The following is a 17,186-nucleotide window of genomic DNA, read 5'->3' as shown; positions in this document are numbered from 1 at the left end:
AAGTTTGTGCTGCCTCTTATATATTTTTAATTGGACTGTTAAAATTAATTTTTAAAATAAATGTTATAATATATAGTTTAAATGTATACGATGATTACACACAGATGAAAACAATTTATAGTTAGAATGTCAAAGTTATTGTTTCCATACTCTCCATAAAATAGAAAACTCCAAAAGTAATTATAGAAAGAGAAGGGACGAAAGGGAAATTTTCAAAATTCCTATTGTACTTAATGGGGTGGATAAGAATTTGGTACAAGTTTATAGGGTTGTAAGAGTATGAAGCAATTTATGAATTACTCAATGTTTAATTTTAATTTTTTTTTATAAATTTTAAATGGAAAATGAATAGATACTTTGAATGTGAAGGAGGTGGTAGGTTTCACGTGAGCGTCGGCCGCGGGGTGCTTCTTGCATGCAATGTATGATTAGCGAGTTTGGGTCCCTAATTTTGCCAACCCAGAAACAGCTTTAACTTATATTTGAAAAATCCAACCATTTGGTAATCGTAACCACAAGAATTGTCTACCAACTTCCACAGTGGGGACTCCCACTTCACCAGTTTCACACCGCCTGCTCTCTAATTAATCCCCTCTTTTATACCAAAAACAACAAAATTTTTACCTTAAGCTATTTATACACTTATTACATACTTCCAATAAATTTCTTCAACGGCCCTGCCTTTTCCCCGCTTTTTTCACTTTATTTTGCATTCCTTAAATATCTACCCAATCATTGAGTTTTTTTAATATATTAATATCACAAAGAAAATATATATATATATAGAGAGAGAGAGAGAGGGTGTTTTGTTTTGTTTTTGTAATTTTGTAATTTTTTATTTTTTTTTTATCTGGGGGTGCTGAGTGATTCAATTTGATATCTGAAATCAATCATCATTAGGGCTGCCCACGTCATTAAAAAGCCAATGCAGGACAGTTTCAAATTAGCAATACATATTTTTTTTTAAAAATAAAGTAATTAACAGAATCATTTTACGTCACGTCTGCTACAAGCAAATGCCCGGTTAAAAAATTATTTTCTGGCCTCATTTTGTGTGCATATTTATTTTATTTAATATTTAATTAATTAAATTTATCCAAACATTAGATTCATTACATAATATACATATTTTTTTCATTTTTTAAGATTGATATAGTAATTTATTAATTTGTTAATTTAATCGTAATTTATGAGTATAAAACTTATATGTAAATCTATTTTTATGGACAAAGCAGTATTAGAATTTGCAATCTAAATAATTTACTTTAATTCTGGGTTCCGCAAATAGAAACCATACAATAACATTACCAAATCGACCATATACGCCATTATCTCTTTAAATAAATGACTAAAAAGTTTTACAAATTTGAAAAAAAAAAAATTTTAACCTCGTCAACTGCAGAACCAATGAGAGCGGATTTTCTGGAAGCGTTGATTTCGTGTGGAGGAGCTTGCGTGTGCCCGTCGACACTTGTAAAAACGCGTGGGTTCCTTCTCTTAGGAAAATAATAATTAATTAATAAAGTATCAGATCTTTTTTTTTTTTTTGTCAGAATAAAGTATCTGTTCTCAGTTGGCTTTAATGGATTCCAAACGCAAACCGGCTATCCCCGGTTAATGAAAACTCCTCCGAACCATAACAAAAAGGGTCCCACGTCATATCCGAATGACATTAATGCCCTTCCTTACCACGAGTTATAGCAGTGATTCGTTTTCTGTTAGGCAGTCTCCACCAGCAAACGTAAGAAGCCGACGGCTTTTCTAGTTAAGCTGTTAGAGGCATAGCCGAGGTGGGCTTCTAAATTGACCAAAATGCCCTTAGTTGGGTTAGCTTAAGTTTAGCTGTTATCTAGGTGGGTGGAAACTGTGAAAGACGTGCAAGATAGGTAAAATTTAATTTTCTAATAATAGTGGGGAAAAAACAGTAGAACCCATTGCAAAAAAATAAAAAAATGTGTTGGATTTTAGGCAAGGGACACGTGTCAAATGTGTGATTAATGATGATACGTGGAAGCAGGAGAGGGTGAAGATGCCAATCCGAGACGAAATCTGATCAACGGTGGTTTACATGGTTTAGTTTGTTAACCAATTTGTGACTAAAGTTTTGCCTACACGCAACCTAATAATTATGGTTTACGGTTTTCTTTATGGAAATAGTTTATTTTTACATAAATACCCTCCATTGATATTTACATTTTAGAATATTTATGACCTTGTATTAGAAATAAATGTTATGATGTAGGGTTTTAATGCATAGCATGATTAGGAGATAGAAACTTTGATGCATTTTAAATATTTTTGGATTGGTGAAACAATTTATAGTTAGGATGTCAAACTCCATAAATTAGAAAACTCCAAAACTAATGGGGTGGATAACAATTTGGTACAGTATTACTATTACTATCATCATTATTAATTTAATTGTTATATAATTTATTCAGTCATTAGACGAGGCTTAGGTAATAATAAAAATTCATTAATTATAATTGTATCATTGCCTCTCAGGCTCCAACTTTGCTCTTTTTAAATATTCTTTTTATTATACTATTTATAATTTAATTATACAAAAAACATAAATAAGAATAAAGAAAAATGAATATGAGAAGATGAAGTTGCAATTTTATAATGTTAAATTGTAAACATTAGATGGATAAATATGCAATTATTTCATTTTCAAGTCATCTTCGAGTAGACACAAAGTCATTGTTATTACCTTAAAGACATTTATATTTAAGTTTTTTTTTTACTTGGTAAGGTATATAAGGAAGGATATTTATGTCACAAAACAATGTGCGCAGTTTTTTCAATATCCAAACAGATTGTGGCTCACGCGCTCATCTGTATACACATCAATAAAATATATTTATTTATTTATTTATTTATAAAACAAGAGTTAATGCATACCGCACATGCATTCCATTAATTCCCAATTACTGTTTTCTTTTTGCATCAATCAAAGGTGGCGTGCTTTTCAAAAATATATTCTTTCATCCAAAATATAAATTTAATATTCCAAATTTTTATCTATTTTATTTTTTATATATATTAAAAAATATAATTTTTTATTATACTATTTTAAATATATTTATTATTATATATTTACTATTTAGATTTAAATAAAATAATTTACTTTGATTTTATATAAAAATTTAAATTATATTAAATGCATTTTTCAAATATCTCTTAGTTTCCAACGTTATCTAATTGGCAACAAGAGTTACCATATCAGGAAGTTGTATGATTGCTTTCTAAATATTATAAAAAAATTTTAAGTCTTTTAATTTTAACGAATAAAGAAGATTTATCTAAATTATAAAGTTTGATAAAATATTTTTCAGACCAAAAGGTTTTGGTTGGGGCTTTGCCCGAATTTTCTGGTTTTTTAAATTCCCGCATGATACGAAATGGTCAGTGACCGACGCGTGTATGTAAACTCCCATTAACTAACCGGGAACTGTCGGTTAGGGCAAAACAGCTACTAGAATTTGGAATCAGCGAACCAGCTATAGCAAATTTCAAACTGACGGTGCAGTTACCAAAACTCGTCTCAAAGCTCTTCCTTGAAGTTCCACGTTTCGGACAAGTCATTTTCGTTTCACTTCGGTAACGCAATCTTTGGGTTATTGTCGTTAGCTTTTTAGAATAGTTAGTAACTGTCCTGTCAGGTGATCACTGCCCGCATAAAAGATCATCCCATCTCATTTCACACAAATCCAATTTTATCCTCACATCGCAAAGAGGAGCGTGTATTCACGATTCATACGCAACGAGATTGGCAACCTTATTCCGTTGTTTCCATTTCCGGAACCCCCGATTTAAGTAAATTTATTTAGATTACAAACCCTAATACTCCTTTGTCCATAAAACTAGATTTATGTCTATTTTTAAATATATTATTTACACCATTTTTTTTACATAAAATATTTAATAAAATCTATTTCTGATGTATATCAAATTAATAAACTAATAAATAAATTACTCTTCTAATGGTTGCAAATGGAACCTACTAAATTTCATTTAATCCTCTAATTTATCCTTTATTTAAAATAAAAACTGAAAGTTTTACTATTTAGTTTAGAATATTATTATTATTAATAAGTTAATTTTTATATTTTTAAAAAATTATTAAAGCATTATTTTTAATAAAATAATAATTTTTTTATTAAAAATAAATATTTTCTTTTAAATTTAACTCAATTTTACCTTCAATAACTCCCTTCTTTATCTTTCTTTAACTTAAATTTTAAAATTTAAATTTAAAAAAAAAATTAATAGAGTTGGACAATAATTTGATTGATAGAAGAAAAATAAAAATATTTTAATAAATTTAAATATTGATTTATTAATAAATATAGTATTTAAAAATTAAATAATAAATCTTCTTAAATAATTTTATAAGAATTTAAATTAATTTTTTTATTAAATTTCATATTTATAATAGTTTTAAAATTATTTAATTTTTAATAAATAAAAAATATATATTTTATCTTAAAGTAATTATTTATATAAACTGATTAGTCAAATAATTGGTACTCAATATCTAGATATTAAATATAATTTAAATTTATTACAGATATTAATTTTAAATTTAAAATTAGTCTAAAAATAAAATATAAATAATTATTTAAATTCATTGTTTTAGGGTAAATGGAATTGGATACCTAAAATAGCCTGTCGATTAGGATTACCATATGGTTGGATTTTCAAGTGTAAGTTGAATCTGTTTCTAGGTTGGGGACCCAGACCGCTAATCATACATTGCACGCAATAAGCACCCGGGGCCGACGCTCATGCCCTCACGTGAAACCTACCATTGCACATCCCTCCATTCCATTCAAAGCATCCATTCATTCTCCATATTATGTTCAAATTTTACTCTTAAATATATACATATAAATTTTTTTAAAATAAATTATTGATTAATTTTTATTAAAATAATATATATATATATACCCACACGTGGACACTTATCATTTGTGAACTCTGAGCTTTTTGGCTATCCTGTTATTTTTTCTTTATATATATTTCCTTTTTTAAATTTCCTTCGTATGGATGGTCTGGACCGATTTGAAATAAAAACAACGACATGAGATTGAAAAAGGATGTCCCATGTCATTTCAGTTGGTTCTGATTCCAGATGATGTGGGGTTGGATTTACTTAGATTCAATTAAGGATGTAGGTTATACATAAAAACTAAATTAATTAAATTTTATATTAAATTAATTATTTATATAAATAAATTTTGACGGTTAATACCTATAAATAAAATTTGAATTTATATGAACTCAATTATATTTATTAAAATCTGTTCCATTTAAATTTTGTCAAATTGAATGTCTAAAAAATACGGATGCATTTTTATCTCTAAATTCAATAATAATTTTAATTTTTTATATTTTTTAAATCATTTTAAAAATCATATTTTAAACGATATTTGTAATTTAAGTTCAAGACGTTAAATAACATTATTTAAATGTTTATTGGTATTTTTTCAAGCATTGACCGTTGCTACAAGCCATGTCACCCATATTTTTAAGACTACAATAAGTTCCTATTGGTGGCATTAATTTATTTGGAAAATTTTTAGATGCAGTCAGACATGCATACTTATTCAATTTTAATTATTATTTTATAATACAATTTAAATTTAATTAATTTGTTAATTTCGGTTCAAAGTATTGAGGGGAGTAAAATTGACATTTAAAATGTTAAAAAGGTTTCCAAAAGTAATGGACAAACTTGAACAAATGGAGTACAAGACTGGTCCAAATTCATGAACCGTTAATATTGGGTATCGGGTTTAATATTTTTCTGGAAAAAAAAAAAAAAAGGTCTCGAATTTTGTCACGGCTGAGTTTGATCTATTTCATGGTCTGAACCGGCCATGGCTAGATGTACCTTTACATACCGGTTATAGCCGGTGAGGAGGAAAAGAAAAGCGTGTTGTCAAATATTGGAACTGTATGTGTACGTTAGGACATGAACATGTCACATATCGTGCGTTTTGTTGTACACAGAAAAATAAGAACCGTTAGATTTTGTCTCGCTTACACGATTCGCACGATCAAAGTAAAAGCTGAAAGCCATTTGGGGAAAGTGGGCCTGCCTTTGAAGTGACTGGGCTTTTTAGGCATTGCATAATGTTGCATAGTCGGACATCTAACCCTAAGCGTTTAAATATTACATCATGCGGGAGATTTTGGTTCATAAGAGTAGCCGGTTTCGATTGTGGTTTTTTAAGGTTTTTCTTTTTCTTTGATTTTGATTATAATTTAAATAATTAAAACGTAAATAAAAATTTAAAAATTATAATTGAGTATGATAAAATTTAGTTAAGCCAGGTTTGGGTTTATAATTGAGTATGATAAAGTTTAGCTTTTAAAAGCTAATCTAAAAGGAATACTAGACTGACAAAACTTGATTATCAAATTCTCACAAGTACGTTCGGTCGGTTCGGTTCAAAACCGAACCGAACCGATTTTGGTCAGAAACCGAACCGAACCGGTCTGATTCGGTTCGATTCGGTTCGGTTTGATCGATTTTGATTTTTAATAATTTTTTATTTTTTACACTTTATTTTTAATATTTTAAAATTTAATTAAAATATTTTAATTTTAGTATGATTTAATTTCTCTATATTATTAAAAAAAACATATTATTATCACTAATCGGTTCGGTTCGGTTTTTTCGATTTTTTTTCTGATCAAAATCAAACCGAATCGAAATAACCAAACTTTCTAAAATTAAAAATCGAACCAAATCGAAATATATAAAAAATCGAACTAAATTTTTAAATCAATTCGATTCGATCAATTTTTTCGATTTGAACCGAATACTGCTCACCCTACAAGTACCATATGGTATTTTTCTGGTTGCCAACTCATTGATACCAGTTTACATAATATGTTTTATATTTTATATAGTTTTAATATGATTTATAAATGTATATAATTTTATTTAAAGAATTAAAATTTTAATTTTATAAATTGTTAAATAGAAAACAGTAGAAAATCATTAATATTTTAATTTTAAAAATTTTGTTGATTTTTTTTTACGAATCTTTTAGTAAAAAAAAAAAAAATCATCAAGAATGAGTTTAATATGAGAATAAAGGAGGCTCAGCTCATTTAAATTACAATAACTAATATAAATAAAAAAATATAATAAATTAAAAAAAAGGGTGAAATTAAAGGAGTGCAGTAGGCTCGCTGCAGTGTCTATGGGTGCAAAAACTCTAAAAGAACGTAGCCATTATCGTTTCTCAAGGACCGAGTCTGTGAACCAAATTTACATCCAGCACGTGTCCTTCTCCGCCAGACATGGAGACGCCGCTGCTTAACGGAAGTCTCACCTCCGGCAACGGAGACTACCCTCCAGTGAGGAGCTACAATGACTTGAAGTCAGTGATTTGGATTGAGACAGTGAAGATGTGGACGATTGCCGCTCCAATTGTGTTTAATATGGTGTGTCAATATGGGATAAATTCGGTGACCAACATATTTGTGGGTCATGTTGGAGATTTTGAGCTCTCCGCTGTTGCCATTTCTCTCTCTGTTATCGGCACTTTCTCTTTCGGCTTCATGGTTAGCACCTGTCACCCTCTTCTTCTTCTTCTTCTTCTTCTTCTTTATCGTTAATGTAGGTTATCTGGATATATGCTCCGTGAAAAGATAAAAGATGAGGGCCAACAACGTGCAGGAAAATAATTGAGGCGTCTCTGTTTCGGTTTTCTTTTATGCCCAATGGGGGAAAGAGTGATGAGATTAAGATATAAAAATTCTCTTATTTCTGATTCCAATTATCACTATTTTGGAAACTTTCCTGTTTTATCCAAGCAAGGGACTTGAGAAACGTAACTTTAATTCTATTTGAAGATAGAACTTCAGGATCTGTTATATGCATTGTAAAGAACATACCAATCGTTTCTGTTTTCTTTTGCTATTTGATTCTAAAACCAATAGAAACTGACCCAGTTCCAAATATTGCAGCTTGGAATGGGGAGTGCATTGGAGACGCTGTGTGGTCAAGCTTTTGGTGCTGGGCAAGTTCACATGCTCGGTATTTACATGCAGCGTTCATGGATTGTCTTAATTGTGACTTGTATCTTCTTGATGCCCATTTACATTTTCGCTACTCCAATCCTAAAGCTCCTCGGGCAAGAAGATAGCATAGCCGAATATGCTGGAAACTTCACTTTACTAGTCATCCCGCAGTTGTTTTCTCTTGCCGTCAATTTTCCTACACAAAAGTTCCTTCAGGCCCAAACCAAGGTCCAAGCTCTTGCCTGGATCGGCTTCGTGGCTCTGGCCTTGCACATTCCTCTGCTGTGGCTCTTAATTTTTGTATTTCGATGGGGTACAAATGGTGCAGCCATAGCATACAATATTACCAATTGGGCAATTGCTGTGGCTCAAGTTGTCTATGTCATTGGTTGGTGCAATGAGGGTTGGAATGGGTTGTCCTGGTCTGCCTTTAACGAGATTTGGGCCTTTGTTAGGCTCTCAATTGCCTCAGCTGTTATGCTTTGCCTGGAGATATGGTATATGATGAGTATTATTGTGCTGACTGGCCATCTTGATAATGCTGTGGTTGCAGTTGGTTCACTTTCTATTTGGTGAGCTTGTGACATTTATATGTTCAATGTTTAGATTTTAGCAAATGACAAGTTGTTCAAATGGGTGGACTATGGCAATCATATGCCATTAATTGTTTAGTGAATGGGGTTAATTATACACAACTTTGACCCTTTCTACTGGTTGCATTCCTCTAACATGCTTAAAATAAATTTGTTTTTTGAATTTTTGCCTTTTCTTAACTTTTTCCCCTTCTTTTATTGCAGTATGAATTTCAATGGTTGGGAGGCCATGTTGTTCATTGGAATAAATGCAGCTATAAGGTAAACCACAGGAACTCTACTAGTGTATTAATACAACTTGGAAGCTTCTATAAGTCTATCATGTATGATTTTATGTGATGGTGGAAGGATGATGACCTGGGGATGCATACTCAAATAATTGGCTGTATATTTCAGACTTTCAATCTTGAAGGCTTTTGCATTAGTGCCTGTGATTTACAAATTCAAGCAATCTGCAATTATGAACATATTCCTAGGTTTTGTCCTTGATTTGTTACTTAGTATCTCTAAAATATTTTTCATTTCTTTTACCTCTTCAGTGTGCGTGTCTCCAATGAGCTTGGATCTGGACATCCAAGAGCTGCCAAATATTCCATATATGTTACTGTAGTTCAGTCCTTCCTCATTGGGATTCTTTTCATGCTTATCATACTGATTGCCAAGGACTATTTTGCAATAATTTTTACCAACAGCAAAGATCTACAACTAGCTGTCTCTAAGCTAGCATTTCTCCTTGGTATCACCATGGTTCTCAACAGTGTTCAGCCAGTGATCGGAGGTACAAATTGGATCTGAAAATAAAACGGGTAAATTTCACTTATTGTCCCTGAATTTAAGGCTCTGTAACAGCGTGGTTTTTAATTTATAACATGAAACTCTCCTAATTTGTTTTAATTAACATTAAAGTCCTTGTGATTTATGATAGTAGGCTTTCCAGTAAAAGGACTAATTTGACATATTTTAAATTAATAAAAAAGAACAAGAAGACTTAAATATCCTTTTCTCTACATTCTCTTTACCTACTTTATGTTTGTGTCTCTTCTCTACCTACCTAATTATCTTCTTCCTTCTCTTACTTCTCTCAGTCTCTCCCAAACCCTCATCAAAATCAAACGACTCTTTTATAGAATTCAATTTTATGCAAAAAGCTCATTCAAAGCAATGAAAGATGATGATACTAGAAGTATTCAGTAATGAGATTGGTGGAATTATTGTGAAGGAGGTCATATGCAAATGGCTTAGAGATCTTATGTTTGCCAAAGGGTGAAAATGGACGATTGATAGGGCTGTGCGGATAAGAATTTGGTCCAAGCAGTAAGGTGATTTGGGTGTTAGTGTTTGTCTTGTGGAGAAGTAGCAAGAAGGAGTCAAATCCAATTAGTATCTATGTAATGTGGTGCATGATTGGAGTTTGGTGGGAATTTAGATTTTATGGAGTCAAGGAGTGAGCAATTGAGGGAGAATAAGTGACCAAAGGGCTGTGTGAGGGAAAAGAGCAAGGGGGTGTTTCATAAATTTATGGATTTGAGAGTAATCACCTCTCAATGTTCTATGTGAGGAAGAAGGAGCAGGTAAGGGGTTATATGGAAGATTAAATTTTTGTAATGGATACAATAAGATGAGAGTTTCAAATATCCCTAGGTGAATGGAGCTGTTTCTGATATGATTGACGTCATCAATATCTTCTATAACATGTTTATGAGATTATAAAGTTATTTTAATTTTAATTCTCATTTCTCCTTCTCATTACTTATAAAGCCACAATGAGATAGAAAGTAAAATTTTCAGATGTGATTTAAGTCATTTTATAGTGTTATAAGTAGAAAAATGAATATAGGGGGTCAAAAGGAGTCTTATATTATTTGTTTAAGAGATTTTATGATACAAAGTTTAAAGATTATGCTGTTACAAAGCGTTAAGTTCAAGAACAACTTGTGAAATTTATCTGAAATAAAACTCTTGATGATTTTATGCCATTCTTGTAGGTGTTGCCATTGGAAGTGGGTGGCAAGCATTAGTAGCCTATGTCAACATTTGTTGCTACTATATATTTGGGCTTCCTCTTGGTTTCCTACTTGGTTTTAAAGCAAACATGGGAGTAACGGTACATTAAAATAACTCTGTTTCACTTGACTACATATACTAATATGAATCAAACTAACGACCCATTCTCACAGTGTTCCAAGAGCACAAGTTGCAACCTGTGTTGTGCTTCTATAGTTAGCAACTTGTGTTGATGCGATTCGACTTGCACTCAAACAAATGTTTATGCTAACAAGTAAGAAGTTGTATTGCTGTAGGGACTTTGGGGGGGAATGATAGCTGGAACTGCTCTGCAGACATTGCTGCTCTTGATTGTGCTTTATAGAACCAACTGGAACGAAGAGGTAAAATTGAAATATTTCTTTCTCAAAATTGATGGACTGATAATTTCACACCGGATGGCATTGGATTGTTGTGTTCATGGCGTCTCTCACCTTATGCAAGTATAAATTCATCATGCAGGTGGAGCAAACATTAGACCGGGTACGGAAGTGGGGTGGGCAAGTAATGAGCAAGGAGGAGACAATTGGTGTTGTATGAAAGGGGTTATTTGGAGAAGCTGCGAAAAATTCCCATGTCATTTGTCTTAGTGCCTCAAATGGTAAAATAAGTATTATGATAATGATTTTTCATGCTCAGAAACAAGGAAAAAAAAGGAAGGGATCAATGGCAGGTGTGGCATCTTTAATCCCTCTGATATATATATATATATATATATTTTTGGCTCCCACAAATGGCATATTTTAGTTCCAGAATAAGTGTCTAGAATTGGCACCAGGTAAGCAAAGTATAGCAAGAAACAAGAAGAGTGGCTTGAATCTAGAATATGGCGATTAAACTTTGTATTAATGAAATTACTCTATTTGAACTTTAATAAAATTAAAAACATGGAGATCTTTTAATTTTTGAAGAGATTTAGCGAAATTTATTTGAGAGATGATACCTGATGAGTAGATTTACAGTTTAAAAACTTATTTTTCACATTAAAAAAAAAAACACTGCTGAGATTTTCGGACTACTGCCAACAAAGAGCTAACCAACCTAACAACTTAATGAATCATTGGATAACATCAATAATGTCCATTTAAAATCATGAAGTTAACTTCCATCCAACTAATCAACGCATGAATTAATCAATCTATGAAAACTAGTTAAACCTAGAACGATCATGCTTTCATTCAAAATCAATGTCAATAAATACCAGAAAATCACAGCCACAGGACCTTACAATAATATGGAGACGCAAAATTCCATAATCTCAGAGGAATACAATCCCTACATTTTCGGACTACTGCCGAGAAAAACGACAATCTAACTGGCTAAGCAGCAGCTTTCTGTTTCTTTGGCATCCTGTAGCCACCAATAACACATGCATGATCTCGCTCGAAAGGCTCAAGAGTGACCTGCTCAGAAGGCTTGAACTGCTCCTGTACCATCTTCTTCACTTCACTTTCAAATACAGCTTCTGCAGGAACAGTGGAGTCTATGCAATTTGCCTGTTACATGAGCCATTTATATCAAATACAAGTTTATACAAGTAAACCCATTATTCAGCAAATGAGTGGTGAATATTCAAGAAGCTAACCTTTATTGAAATAACAAAATGGCCACCAGCTTTCAGAAAGTAGGAAGCATTCAGTGCTAAAATCCTAGCCTGTATGGGTAATTCAAGAAACGCACATAAATACAAAATAAGGGAAAAAAGGCAAGCCAAATGCATAATCCCAAAATCACTAGGACATTCATTTCACATCAGAAAAAATTATGTGCCAGTGTTGAGTTTGTGGCTCAATCAGTAAAGATACTGATACAAAAGCTAAAGGCAACATAGTAATAATAATAATCCTCTTGGATGTAGACATATTGCCAAACAACAAAATCTATTTACCCTTGTGGTTACAAGTTCTTGCCATCACAATAAGAGGTATGTGTAAAGCAATAGAATAACAAGAAGGAAACTAGCAAAGGAACAGTGACAACTAAGCAAGGAAAGTGCATATTATAACTTGCACACACAATATCTAGACAACAAATCAATTCGTTATGACAGTGTTCAACTTAAAGAAAGGATAATGATCAACTTGGTACATTAGTGACCCAGTTCCCCTAAATGGACAGAATGGTTTAATGTCATTTCAAATGAGCCTACATCTGAAGAAATCCAAATAGCATTCAATTTTTGGCAACTATAACAATCACACATTGCTCCATAACAACCCTGCATTAGAGATGTAAAAAAATCATAGAAAACACCTGCTAAATTACTGGATAAACAAGAATTGCTTTTTTCAATTGGTAAAAGAAATAAACAATATTGGCAACAACACCAATTCAAAGAGAGTGTATTCATCAATATAAAAATGAAAATAACAACAATATATAGTCCATTGGATAATAATACCCTCTATGACATGTCAGTGGAATAGACAGCAGACCATCTTTGCAGAGCATAACAAAGTTCAAAATATGTGAAATAACAAATTATGTTCAAAGCATTAGCAGTTCTTTGCAGAGCATAACAAAGTTTAAAATATGTGAAATAACAAATTATGTTCAAAGCATTAGCAGTCAAGCTAAACAGAATTGGGGAAAAAGAGAAGAAAACAAATGGACAATGATATGTGTTAACAAAAACATTTGTCAAAAGCATCATAAAAAAAGGATGGCATCAACCATGCTGTCCGAAAGAGGAATCCAAATACTTGATCAAATGGCAGAGGATATAAAAGTAGCAGATAATCACAAAGAAAATACAGAAGTTTCAATTTCAAAAAAAAAAAAACAAAAATATTTTCGTTTAAATATTTTGCTAAAATAATGTTACTTGATATTGCATCAGAAACTCGTGTCTACATCACCCATTAAGTCTTGAAGGGGAATCCGAGTAAATTTCATCATTTGCAATTACATAGACTTGTGTTTTGTAGATCTCACTCAAAATAGGGAAAAAACTTTAAAGACAATTTCTTTTGTGTGTCTTTGAGTAAAACCCTTGAAGCATCATAGTTGCAAGTTAAATAGTGAAATCCACAAGAAAAGAAAACCATTGCAAAGCCTTAACAGATGCAGAAGCAAACCTGATCAGGCTGGGCGACATCAGAAAATATCACATCCACCATGCCAACAAGCATGCGGTACTTTGCTGGATGTCTAGCATCTTCAATGATAGGTATCACATTTGTTCGTTTCTTTGCCATGTTAACCAAGTCTCTACCACTTCTGTGAGAAAATTCCACTGCATAGACAACTCCTGTCTGCAACTCAAACAACAACTTATGAGCAAACCCCTAGTAAACAGAATCAGAAAACAAAATTGTTTGGAGATATACTTACAGGGCCAACAATGTCAGACACATGTGAGACTGTAGTACCAGAAGCCGCTCCAAGGTAGAGAACCTTAGCGCCAGGTTTCTAGAATGGGTAAGAAAAAAAACACATGTAGTCATTGCTGCCACATAGATTTTGCGACGATGTAGTAGAAAATAAAAGAAGATACAAATTACCGAAGAAATGTTACTTACAATCCATATATTATCAACACCACCAAGAATGGCTGCAGCCAATTTTGATCGGAAGGGGTTCCAAACCCTGTACTCGACTTTTGTTCCATCTTCATTCTGAGAAGCAGAGAAGCATTTTCCCAACATTAAGGATATTTCAAAAAACCGAAGCGCGCATCACAAAAGTTACAGCCTTCAGGAGAAGGCATATTAAAAATAAAGATAGAAAAATAGCCAAAAATTACCTGCACAGCAATCCTCTTCTCATTATAGACAGCCTCGCCAGGAACTAGATTCTTAGTGACAAGAGCATCTTCTTTACCACCCTTAGCAATGAATACTCCTTCATGTCTATGAGGCTCTACAACAACTTTGCTCCCACCTCTCATTCCACCACCACGTCCTCCACGGCCTCTTCCACCACCACGGCCGCCACCTCTACTTTTCATGGCGCTTCCTCTGTCCCCAAAACCTCTTCCACCTCCTCTACCTCCACCTCTACCTCTTCCTCCATCACCCCTGCCACCCCTGAATCCACCACCATTGCCTCTGCCTGCATATAATCAACCAATAAAAAAACACATCTTTCAATTCTACCAAAACCACAAGATATCAAAAGAAATAAAAATACAGAACAATCCTTAGTTCTAGGACTCTATTCAGCTGCTGAGAAATATAAAACTAAACCAAACTAAAGTAAACTAAAATCCAAAGTCATATTCAGCTCTAATGTTCCAGAGATGTCTCAAGAACCAAACAGAAAACAAGAGGTTATAAAAGTGTTTACCTCTTGGAGGTGCCATGCCCGCCGGAGTGGATAGACTGAAACTAGGGAGTGAAGACTTGCTAATAGAGGGAGGCGAAATCGAGTTTGCAAAGAAGTCGACTTGGCTTTTATAATTGCAAATTTAGGGCTTAGGGTTTTGCCGATGTACTTCTTTAAGGGAATTCTAATATGTGGACAAGGCTGTGATGCGGAGATCGAGAAAGCCCACTCATAATGGGCCAGCTAAGCTTGCAACAACTTCCACAGTCTTCGCTCTTCGGTGACTTGACGTTGCGGTTGGACGCGAGCTCTTATAATTTCACGCGCACCTGTTGCCTGTAAGCCCAATGCGTTTCTTTTGCGAGTTAGAAGGATAATTGTAACGATCGCCACTGGGTTGGGCCGTCTGGTGGACTAGAAATCTGAAATTAGACCATGATTTTTTTTTAAAAAAAATTGATTTAATTTTTAATTCTAATTCAATTTAATAATTGATTTTTTTTAATACAAATCAAAACCAAAAAAAAAAAAAAAGGTTTACCTTGTTGAATTAAAAAATGTACGGCATTAGGCTAATATGCTTGTAGTCTGATTAAAATAAGAGAAAAAATAAATTTTACTTTCAATGAATTTCAATATCAAATTGAACTATTATTTCGATTCAAATTTGAAATGCTTGAATCGGGAAGGCTTATACAGTTGCAGTTTATTTTTCTATAATTGGAAGGAACGTTTCGTTTTGCTTCCAAGCAATAAGCAGCCATCAATGGGTATGTCTTCCCTTGCACTACAAAGATCAGCTCTTCTGCAAATCGCTTTAATCCGTCTCCTTCCCAACACATAATTAACAAGTTTCAAGATAAAAACTATAAAGGAAAAGATGGCCATTGCCTACACTGCTATTTCATTTCCAACTGCCTTTCTGCTTCATTATCAATTCCACGATGAAAAAATCATTCATTGCATTCATCAGAAAACTTCTTTTATGCCCTGCTGGTATGTAAATGTAATTATTATGCGTCTTCTCTGCATAGGTATTCCAATCTGTGTTTTCCTGCCTAATAATTCGTCGTCGTTTTATTTCCATGCAGATGCAGCCGCCGCTCCCAATCTCCGGGTCCACGTTGATGTGCGTGAAGAATATGCTAATGCCTTTAGGACCGAATCATACAATGAGTTCTGGACACGAGTTCTTGCGTTGTCGGATGTAAATTCTGCCACGCATATTCCGGTCCATACCTCCACATCAGCTCGTCTCCCGTCGTATCGCCTGTTCGTTGAATATCTTTTGGATCCAGATCAGCCCACAGTAACCCGGATCCTTGCTATGGCTCATTACCCACCCACGCCCCACTCGCTTCTAACCCAATATTTCACCCTGACAGCTAATGCCTCTCTCTTATGTGGATCTTTACTAAAGGATATTGACCATACACGTGTCAAATACCGCTCTCTCAGAACCACCCTCCAGTCTATGGAGACTACGCCCGAAAGGCATTTCCGGATACTGTTGACCCGATTAACGGATTTCGCCAACTCCCTTAACCCATTTCACTGGTCTGCTCCATCTCCTGCACAGGTTCGATCCACACAATCCGATTGCTCCAATTTGCTCAAGAAGTTGGAGTCAACCCGCGACAAGGCTAAATCCAAGCTGCAACTGAGAAGTAGACTAAAACATGGTTCGGCTTTATTCATCGTGGCTTTAACAGCTTCACTTACAGTGATCCTTGCAACTCATGCATTGGCTTTGGTAGTAGCGACTCCGTGTTGTATAAGGGCTACAATGGATGTGGGTTATAGTAGGAGGCTAAGTAGAGTGATGTCTCAGCTTGATATGGCTGCAAAGGGGAGCTACATTCTTAGTAGAGATCTGGAAACAATTAGCCGGCTGGTGGCTCGATTAAATGATGAGCTGGAGCATATGAGGGGTACAGTTAAGTTTTGGGTTGAGAGAGGAGAGGAATGGATCCGGGTCCAAGCCAACGGGGAAGTGGTGGGCCGGATGAAGAAGAATGATTGCAGCTTTAGCGAGCAGCTGGATGAAGTTGAGGAGCATTTATACTTGTGCTTTATGACAATTAATAGAGCTAGAAAGCTTGTACTTAGGGAGATATTGGATCCGGGTCAACCCATGAAGGCACCAAATCTTATCAGATAGTAAACAGTAAACTGCTGCCTTCTTCCTATGTTCATGAAATTTGATTTTACTGCAGAATAAGACTCTAAATTATTTGTTTA

The 17,186-nt window shown here is 33.6% G+C and overlaps 3 protein-coding genes and 1 non-coding gene across 5 annotated transcripts; 2 read left to right on the top strand and 2 right to left on the bottom strand.

The window, feature by feature from the left end:
- Positions 1-7,211: 7,211 nt before the first annotated feature.
- Positions 7,212-11,585, top strand: LOC110617776 (protein DETOXIFICATION 35). 2 transcript variants are annotated; one of them, XM_021760769.2, is made up of 7 exons: positions 7,212-7,584; positions 7,990-8,615; positions 8,841-8,897; positions 9,176-9,414; positions 10,622-10,740; positions 10,937-11,023; positions 11,142-11,585. In XM_021760769.2, the coding sequence occupies exons 1-7, from the start codon at positions 7,321-7,323 to the stop codon at positions 11,217-11,219; spliced, it is 1,470 nt and encodes a 489-aa protein (XP_021616461.1). In that variant the 5' UTR covers positions 7,212-7,320; the 3' UTR covers positions 11,220-11,585. The 2 variants fall into 2 exon arrangements, 1 of the variants encoding a protein (XP_021616461.1); XR_006351058.1 differs by lacking the exon at positions 11,142-11,585 and having other exon boundaries at positions 9,176-9,442; positions 10,937-10,952.
- Positions 11,586-11,830: 245 nt separating this feature from the next.
- Positions 11,831-15,115, bottom strand: LOC110617777 (rRNA 2'-O-methyltransferase fibrillarin 2). Its single transcript, XM_021760770.2, has 7 exons — positions 14,967-15,115; positions 14,425-14,732; positions 14,201-14,296; positions 14,013-14,090; positions 13,757-13,933; positions 12,265-12,333; positions 11,831-12,175 (listed from the first exon to the last, which is right to left on the bottom strand). The coding sequence occupies exons 1-7, from the start codon at positions 14,980-14,982 to the stop codon at positions 11,999-12,001; spliced, it is 921 nt and encodes a 306-aa protein (XP_021616462.1). The 5' UTR covers positions 14,983-15,115; the 3' UTR covers positions 11,831-11,998.
- On the bottom strand, positions 13,511-13,583 carry LOC122723924. Its single transcript, XR_006351119.1, has one exon. It is a non-coding gene; the product is annotated as a small nucleolar RNA snoR60 (small nucleolar RNA).
- Positions 15,116-15,739: 624 nt separating the features above from the next.
- LOC110617169 (UPF0496 protein At3g49070) lies at positions 15,740-17,186 on the top strand. Its single transcript, XM_021759785.2, has 2 exons — positions 15,740-15,941; positions 16,037-17,186. Exons 1-2 carry the CDS (start codon positions 15,890-15,892, stop codon positions 17,104-17,106), a joined length of 1,122 nt encoding a protein of 373 aa, XP_021615477.1. The 5' UTR covers positions 15,740-15,889; the 3' UTR covers positions 17,107-17,186.

The sequence above is a fragment of the Manihot esculenta genome, chromosome 6 (genome assembly GCF_001659605.2).
Source record: "Manihot esculenta cultivar AM560-2 chromosome 6, M.esculenta_v8, whole genome shotgun sequence".
Taxonomy (NCBI): Eukaryota; Viridiplantae; Streptophyta; class Magnoliopsida; order Malpighiales; family Euphorbiaceae; genus Manihot; species Manihot esculenta.
This window is presented reverse-complemented; position numbering and strand designations above follow the sequence as displayed.